This window comes from Crinia signifera, chromosome 3, assembly GCF_055691185.1.
Source record: "Crinia signifera chromosome 3, ASM5569118v1, whole genome shotgun sequence".
In the NCBI taxonomy this organism is placed as follows: Eukaryota; Metazoa; Chordata; class Amphibia; order Anura; family Myobatrachidae; genus Crinia; species Crinia signifera.
Genome location: NC_139219.1, coordinates 276980174 through 276988946, shown reverse-complemented (window position 1 = coordinate 276988946; position 8773 = coordinate 276980174). Strand labels below are relative to the sequence as shown.

The 8773-nt window shown below is 49.1% G+C and overlaps 1 protein-coding gene across 6 annotated transcripts in view; it reads left to right on the top strand.

Annotated features, from left to right (window-relative positions):
- Positions 1 to 1726: 1726 nt before the first annotated feature.
- Positions 1727 to 8773, top strand: part of LOC146064527 (autophagy-related protein 16-like) — a 48582-nt gene continuing 41535 nt past the window's right edge. For 3 of the 6 annotated variants that reach the window (XM_083178110.1, XM_083178109.1, XM_083178106.1), the window contains exons 1-2: positions 1728 to 2120; positions 8175 to 8368. In XM_083178110.1, the coding sequence (XP_083034236.1) occupies positions 8254 to 8368 (115 nt within the window). In that variant the 5' untranslated portion in view covers positions 1728 to 2120; positions 8175 to 8253. Of the gene's footprint in view, positions 2121 to 2193; positions 2288 to 8174; positions 8369 to 8773 lie in introns of those variants that run through there. The other 3 variants (XM_083178107.1, XM_083178111.1, XM_083178108.1) reach the window with 3 other exon arrangements.

Here is an 8773-nt window from a genome sequence, read left to right as displayed (position 1 = left end):
GACAGGATTATATGCAACATAAAAAGCTTGAAATATGCATGCAAATATGCATGAAAAATACTTAAAATATGCATGAAAAGTGTTAAAATATGCTACATTAAATAATAAAAAAAGTCATTTTTAACTTATTTATTTAAAAATCAGCATAAAATTAGTTGCAAATAAACCTCAAAAATAGGCCCACAGCATCTGCAGATGTCTAGTGCTATACACAGGACTTTTGTCTTCCTGGCTGCTACAGCAGACTGCAGCCTATGGGCTTCTATCGCCGTCCGCGCGACCCCCCCTCCCGTCCTTCATCGATCTCCTCCTCCCCCAGCAGGTGTCACAGCCGGGAGGACATCCGGCTGCAGGGGGGAGGAGGAGACTCAGGGGGACACTGACAGCCGCCGGGATGTGACGGAGACCCCCGCACACCACATCACAGGTATCGCGTGGGTCTCCGTCACCACAACCCATGCTAGCCGCATATGCTAGTACATATGCGGTAGAATTGCGGCGGCAGCTGGCAGGCGAAGGGCGGCGATGTATATTAATACATCCCGCCCCAAGAGACAGACTTCTGCAGCAGAGGAGGCGGCAGAAGGGTTGTGACATCACACGGTGCGGAGGAAATACCGTGTCACAGTGAGTATGCAGCGCAGGGAGGAAACCTTCCACTGCGCCGCCCTCACACGCTATGCTGACATTTGATCCATCGGCGCTGGAGATGAGGGTCCATGTAGTTGATGCAAAAAGAGCTCTGGAGGCTTCTATATGGTATCGCCACCCAGAGGGTGGCGATACCCTGCCAGGTGGAGTCGGGGTGGATGGTTAATGGTACATAGGAAAATGCGGTAAAACCCCTGTTTTACCGCATTTTCCCTTTAGTACATCCCGCCCTTGGTGTAAAGTCCCAGGCCAGGGGCAGGCAAAGGTTCGGGAGCTTCGTAATGGCATCTGCCCGACTGACTTATCAACATGGATTGGCAGCCTAGAGCAGTGTCAGACATATCGTACATCAAAGGTTCCCCACACTGCGCACATATTGCCCAGCCTGCACACTCTACCACTACCTGACCAGCAGCAGCAGGGCAAAGCAGTGCCATACCTCCCAACTTCTGTGTTGGGGAAATAGGGACACTCGCCGCGCGAGCGTCCAAAAGGGGGCTGGGCATATGCAAATGAGGGAGCGGCTTATGCTAATTAGCCGCGGCCTCATTTTCATACGAGAATAGACGCTGTGCGCATGCGCACAGCATCTATTCTATTAGATTGAGGGGTCTCCCAACTGCCACCCCCCGCAGCGGGACAATGCCTGCCGCGGGTGGGACAGCGGGACAGGACCCGAAAATCTGGACTGTCCCGCTGTAATCGTGACAGTTGGGAGGTATGCAGTGCTGTGACTCGCGGGTGGAAAGGGGACAGGGCCTATAATATGCACCATCACTAGATTTTAGGTAAAATATGCAATAACCAGTGAGAATGGGCAAAATATGCAAATGCATATGCAAATGCATACAATCCTGTCTCTACTAATTATAATATAAATGATAAAAAAATGTAAACTAGTATATGTTACATGTACCTGGCTATACACGAAGCTGCCTGCAGGGCACACTGTGTCACATGTACTTTGTAGAGTCTTGTGACCCCCTGCTGCACTATTTGGTCACACGCAGCACAACAGATCGTGCCAATCAAAATATGGCAGACTGAGCCATTCGTAAAATGGGAGTCCGTGCCAATAACAGTATGCTGGACACGTCCATTGCCAGCTAATGCGACTTTTCTCAGTGACAACGTTGATGGGGCGGCTGCTGTAGATGTGACAGTGCAGGCTCTGGCTATTGTCACACGAGCAGCAGTAGTACATAGCAACAGCAGCACATATCATTTCTCCACATGCCAGGTGACAGCAGAGGCCGCCCACATATTGCGTCATCTAAATGAGACACGGAGTGAATGGAGAGCGGCGGGGACTGTCTCAGGGCCATGGCGGTAACAGAGCAGCGCCGGCTGTGGTAGGAGCCTGGACTGAGATTGCTGGCCAGAGACAGCCGAAGGCAAAGAAGGCTTCACCGTTAACGTAATCGTCAATGCTGGTGCTCTGTGCCGGAGATAGAGGAAGGGAATAAAGGGTAAGCAGCGTAGGCTTCCGGGAAATAGGTGCTGCGGCAGCGAGATGGGCGTGTACCTGCATATGCGTATATACACCATGTGTAGTTTTGGGGGTGTTGTGTATCTCTACACACAGAGGTAGAGTGACCGGGAGCATATGTGTAAATACAATGCTGCAGTGTCAGAGGTGAAGTATACCCACGTATAGAGGTAAAATGGCTGGGGGATAACATATATACCATGTTAGTGTCAGTTGAATATGACCACATACAGATCTACAGTGACCAGGGGATATAAGTATGTACCATGCTGCACTGCCAGTTTGAGTATACCCATATACAGAGGTACAGCGACAGGGGGTTATCCATGTATACTATGGTGCAGTGTCAGTGGTGAAGTATAGGTACTTGTGTATTTTGGCGGCGCCCGTCGCGGGCATCGTGTGCCTTAACTTTAAGGCACACGACGCGACGCGATGGACACGATTTCTCCATAGGCTTCAATGTTAAAATATTTTTAACATTGAACCCGATGGAGAAATCGGGTCCATCGCGTCGCGTCGTGTGCCTTAAAGTTAAGGCACACGACGCGACCGACGCGATTTCTCCATAGGCTTCAATGTTAAAATATTTTTAACATTGAAATACTGTCGGTCGCGTCGGACTTGTGCCATTATAATGGCACAAGATCAAATGTAGTTGATAAAGTCCATCTAACATAGAAAACAATGGGAAATGGGCCAATATGGCCCATTTCTCATTGTATATGGCCCCGTCATGTCCAAATATAAATGCCCCCCATTGTCAGCGGCACCCCAGTATTGACGCCAACCCGAAGCGTAGCGAGCCCGCGAGGGGCGGCGGTACGCGTCCTACGACCTTTTCATACCCCTACTATCCACGTCGGCGTGGAGTTGAGAATAGAATAGTGTGGCGAGCGCAGCGGGTACCTTCACAGGTATCCGCGTCCCCACGCGGGCTTCACAGGTGTCCGCGTCCCCTCGCGGGGCTCGCTGCACTCGCCACGCTTCGGGCTCGGTGGCTCGCTGCGCTCGCCACACTATTCTATTCTCAACTCCACGCCGACGTGGATAGTAGGGGTATGAAAAGGTCGGAGGACGCGCACCGCCGCCCCTCGCGGGCTCGCTGCGCTCGCCACGCTTCGGGTTGACGTCAATACTGGGGTGCCGCTCACAATGGGGGGACAGTTATATTTGGACATGACGGGGACATATACAATGAGAAATGGGCCATATTGGCCCATTTCCCATTTTATTCCATGTAAAATGGACTTTATCAAGTCCATCTTATCTTGTGCCATTATAATGGCACAAGACCGACGCGACCGACACGATTTCAATGTTTAAATATTTTAACATTGAAGCCTATGGAGAAATCGCGTCCATCGCGTCGGTCGCGTCGTGTGCCATGTTAATGCACGCGACGCGATGGACCCGATTTTTCACACACGATGGACGCGATCCTCATCGTGGGCGCCGCCAAAATACACAAGTACCGAAGTATATACCCACATACAGAGCTATACCATGCTGCAGTCTCAGAGGTGACGTATATATACAGAGGTACACCGGGGGATATATGTGTATATACTAAGGGGCGGTGTCAGAGGTGGCGTATACCCACATTTAGAGGTACAGCGACCAGGGAATATAATTGTCTACACCATGGTGCAGTGTCAGAGTTGAAGTATATCACATACAGAGGTACAGCACCCAGGAGTTACATGTATATACTATGGTGCCGAGCGAAAGCTGTGGCCGCAAAGATGAGGAAGTACCACTCAAACATACAGTAGGTACAGTGACAGAGGGGTATACATATATACCATGGTTCAGTGTAAGTGTACACACATACAGAGGTACAGTGATAGGAATATACATATATACCATGGTCCAGTGTGTGGTGTATATTATTTATGTAGGGCTGGGCAGTATATTCTGTTGCGCTTTACTGTAGGAACAACCATAGTAAAAAAAAAATTACTGGCTAATAGACCTACCCAGAGGTAGAAAGGCCCTCCTCTCAAGCTTTCATTCTATAGGGCAATAGGCATTTGTACACAAGGGCAGGTTACATAATGGTCAGCCAGGTTTTAAAGGGTCTTAATAGAATGTTCAATATGGTCACCTAGTGTTCACTCTAGGATTTTTTTTTAGGACAGGCACCCCTCCCCCATCACAGAGCAGGCATCCCCCACACCAATATCTTACAATTTACGGCGAGGCGGGGGTTGTGGTGGCAGCAGGGGGCCCCTGGAAGAGCTGACACTCCATTCTTATTGGAGGTGAGCGGTGTGTCCGGGTGGTATTCAGCTGGAACAGCTGGTCTCTCAGCGTGGCGGGGGTGGGATGAGTTTAGCAGCGTGTCAGCTCTTCCAGCCGCATCTTCCACCCCCCCCCCCTCCACCGCCGCACTGACAGGCTTCTGAACTCCTCTGATGAAAGCGTCTGTCAGCTCAGCTCATTCAGCCGCATCACGGCCACGCCGATCTCAGCCTGTCGGCACGGTAGAGGTGCAGGGTGCATTAACAAGTGAAAAAAACAGGCAGTGCACCCTGCCAAAAACACCTAGAGGGAACACTACATTAAGGTGCGTACCCACGGGCAAAAATCGCATCGCGAGTGCGTGCTCCCGTTTTCAGCCCCCTAATGGTCGCTGGTCGCAGTGTGTCACTTACATCAGCGACCGTCTCTGGTTGCTGATGAAAACAGGACCCTGAGCAATATATTGCTAGCGATCATATTGCTCTGTGTGTACACAGCTTTACACATTAAGCCGCACACTGTACTGCCCAATACACATTATGCCACACATTGTTGAATGTAATGCCCCCAGTACTCCTGCTTATAAATTTAATGCCACCAGTAGTGCACCTTTCACAGTGCCCCCCAAAAATGCCACTTACATTTTGTTCCAATTCAGCCAGACTGCCTTCACTGCTGCTGTGGTGACAGGAGGAGAGCAGCAGCTACACAGAGGAGAGATGTGCTGCAGCAGCCTCCTTTGCTTGGTGCGGAGGGGGAATGGGGGAGAAAAGAGGCAGCCTCCCAGCTTTCCCGGTCCATGCTGTTGCCAGCAGTGGGAGGTCCATCGTCAGAGGGACGGGGTCCGGGGGAGGGAAGAAGCCGCTTCTGCTCCCTTGTGGGATGGGGAGGCAGCTTCCATCTTTTCGGCAGCGGCGGAGACACAGTGCGGTAACAGATCGCGGACCAGGACACCTGCTGCTACTCCGGCCTACACGGAAGTTCATGCTCCGGCTCAAGGAGTATGGACACCCAGCTGACACATGTCTAGGTACTGGGGGACTCGGAGCCGGGGCAACATGTCAGGGGCAGCTCGGACGCCGCTGTCACTGTTGGGGGCATGCCCCAACTATAGAGGTGCTGGGCTTCCTTCCCCCAAGCTCTCACACACACTGGCCGACTGTTTTAGCAGGATGCTGGTAAACTGGCAGTGCGCGATTTGCCCTTTAAAAATTGGACAGGGCACACCGCCCTGCTAAAACAGCCTAGCGTGAACACTAGTCACCCAGCAATGTTGATCAGCAGGGTGAAAATATGAAGAAAGACAATGTGAGAATGTGCGGACTGTATAGAGGATAATAGAGTAGAATAGCTTATGAAAGTTGTATGGGCAGTTTTGGAATTTGATAAGCTGCCGGAAGAGGTGAGTATTCATGGACTAGAAGAGAGTCTATTGTGCATGGTGATGGGGGGCATTCCTCCCCCACACCAAAAAAATGTACTGTAATTGTTATCAGGGTCTTTACTGCATTTTCTTATGCACTAAAGCCACTACGTCAGGGCACCGCTGCGGAGGGAATTGCCAGCTATTGCTATATAAAGAAGCCTGTTGGCTTCTCTCCGCAGCGCTGTCCCAGCATGCCCCGTGGCACTGTCACTCTGCACATGCATTCTCAGACCCAGAAGACCAGGGACGGCGCAGCAACACAATGGGCAGCACTTTTTGCAAGAGCTCTCCTGTTAGTGCATACAGTATGTGATTTATTATGGATGCGGTAGCTGACGAAGTGGGGCAGAGGATGTTAGAACATCACACTCTATGATCGGTTGGCGAGGAAGTGCAGTCTCACAGCTATAAATAAACGTGCTACTATTACGGTACTTATGTAGTATCTGGGCGTCCGATTTAGAAATCGGGTCAGATCGGTAGCATCGCATTCGACCAAATCGTATGCGATGGTCCCGATTTTTCCATAGGATTCAGGATGCGATTTTGTCGAAAATTGCGTCGAATCGCATCTGATTGTATGCCTTAATATTACTACTACTGCATTCAAAATGGCGCGTATTGGAGTAGACCAGTTAGGAGACTTTTGCAATCAAAGCAGGAGATGACGAGAGCATGGATTAGAGTTCTTGACGTGTCTTGAGTAAAACATGGTCGTATTTTGGATATGGTTTTTAGATGCATGTACTGTAGCATAATTTGAAATAGAGTGAATGTGGGGAACAAAGGACAGCTTGTGGTGTAGCATTGATTGTTGCATTCTCAACAGTGATAGTCATATCAGTTTGGTAACTATTTGCCGATGGAAATATAGTTAATTTGGTACTTGTTTCCTAGCACGGCCACACCGATTTGCATCGGGGTGATCGTGTCGGAAAAATCGCGTCGGTCGCATTGCATGCGACCAAATCGCATGCGATGCGATCGACCCGATTTTTACATTGAATCAAATGTGAATAGGGTCCCTGGGACCCTATTTTACATTGGATTCAATGTAAAGTATTCCCCAGACCTCCAATTCAACCCCCTGAACGCCACCCCACGATTGACGCCAACCCGAAGCGTGGCGAGTGCAGCGAGCCCTCGAGGGGCGGCGGTGCGCGTCCTCCGACCTTTTCATACCACTACTATCCACGTCGGCGTGGAGTTGAGAATATAAAGTGTGGCGAGCGCATGAAAGGTATGAAAAGGTCGGAGGACGCGCACCGCACCATTCATGTGGCGTCAATCGTGGGGTGACGCTGACAATGGGGTTGCGTAACCCATGACGGGGCCATATACAATGTGAAATGGGTCATATTGGCCCATTTCACATTGTTTCCTATGTGAGATGGACTTAATCAAGTCCATCTCATCTTGTGCCATTATAATGCGATGCTCCCGATTTCAATGTTAAAAATATTTTAACATTGAAGCCTATGGCAAAATCGCGGGCATCGCGTCGGGGGCCATGTTAATGCACGCGACCCACGCGATGCCCGCGATTTCGTCTTTGCCAGCAAAATGGACCTGATTTCAAAGGAAATCGGGTCCATCGCGGGCATCGTGTACCTTAACTTAAAGGTACACGATGCCCGCGATTGTGGCCATGCTAGGAAACAAGTACCGTTAATTTTGTTTTAAAATATTAGTTTGAGTTGATGAGATGACGTCCAAGAGGAAATGGTAGAAGTGCATTCATTCATGTGGACCAATACTGACATTCAAAATAGCTGATTAGTTTGCATAGAGATGTGGTCTAGATTAAGAAAAGCAGAGACCTTGGACTGAGCCTTGCGGTAATCCCAATTGATATAGGTATCAGTCTAGAAGGATTCGGAGAAGTGAAAACTGAAAGTGAACCAAGAGCACGGTGTACATTTCTGGGGTGCTGTGACAGAGGGAGATGCATGTAATGGTGCAGTGACCGTGGTGGGTGTGGATCATATGGTCGACAGTCACTCTGAGGTGGGTTACGGTTGGTTGACAGTTATTAGGTTGACACCACTAGGTGTACATACTGAAAGGTCGACATGGGACTGTTTTTTTACCCGCTTGTCGGCACATGGCTCAATAAACAGTGAAAAACCCCATGTCGACCTTGTCCCATGTCGACCTTTAAGTATTTCAACCTAGTGGCGTCGACCTAATAACGGTCAACCAACCGTAACCTACCTCAGAGCAGGCCTGCATAGTGTTCTCCAGTGGCAGGTCATATGTGTTAATCTGTATTGTTGTGTATACTTAGAGGTGTAGTCTATATATTTGTGTTAATACAGAGATAGGGGCGTAGTTTAAAGTGAACCTTTCCATGCCCACTCTCAGGTCGGGGAATGTGGCACATCATTGGCAGACCTGACTCGACCATGTGTGGCTGAAGCCAGAAAGAAGTCTGTACACCATTATGGCATCCAGCTGTAGGACTGGTGGATTACCCAGCTGGAAACTTCACATCTCCAAAGAGCTGAGGAGAAGAGATCGAGAGCAGAGCCAGGCTTTTGAGGATCTTATCCTACAATGTAATTATCATATGTCACTTCATTATGTTGTGTGTGTGTGTGTGTGTATATATAGTAAAATATTTTTTTCCATGAAACCATATTCTGCATGGCCAGTGATAAACCCTTTGTATTCGATTACGCATTGATCATGAAGACACAGACCACCTGGTTTAAAGGTGTGTTCTGCAATAGTGGGTGTTAAACTACTCTTATTTAGTGAAATATACTGGTTAATGGATCAAATCAGATGAGGCCCTGCTATTCAACCCAAAGGCTGAGTGTCTGAATTGCTATGTATTCCATTGCGGTGAGACGATGGCCATACGTCAATAAGGAGTCCTATAACTGTCCCACTCAATTTGCATATCTATCTATCTAAAAAAATAAAGGGAACACGAACCTAACACATCCTAGATCTGAATG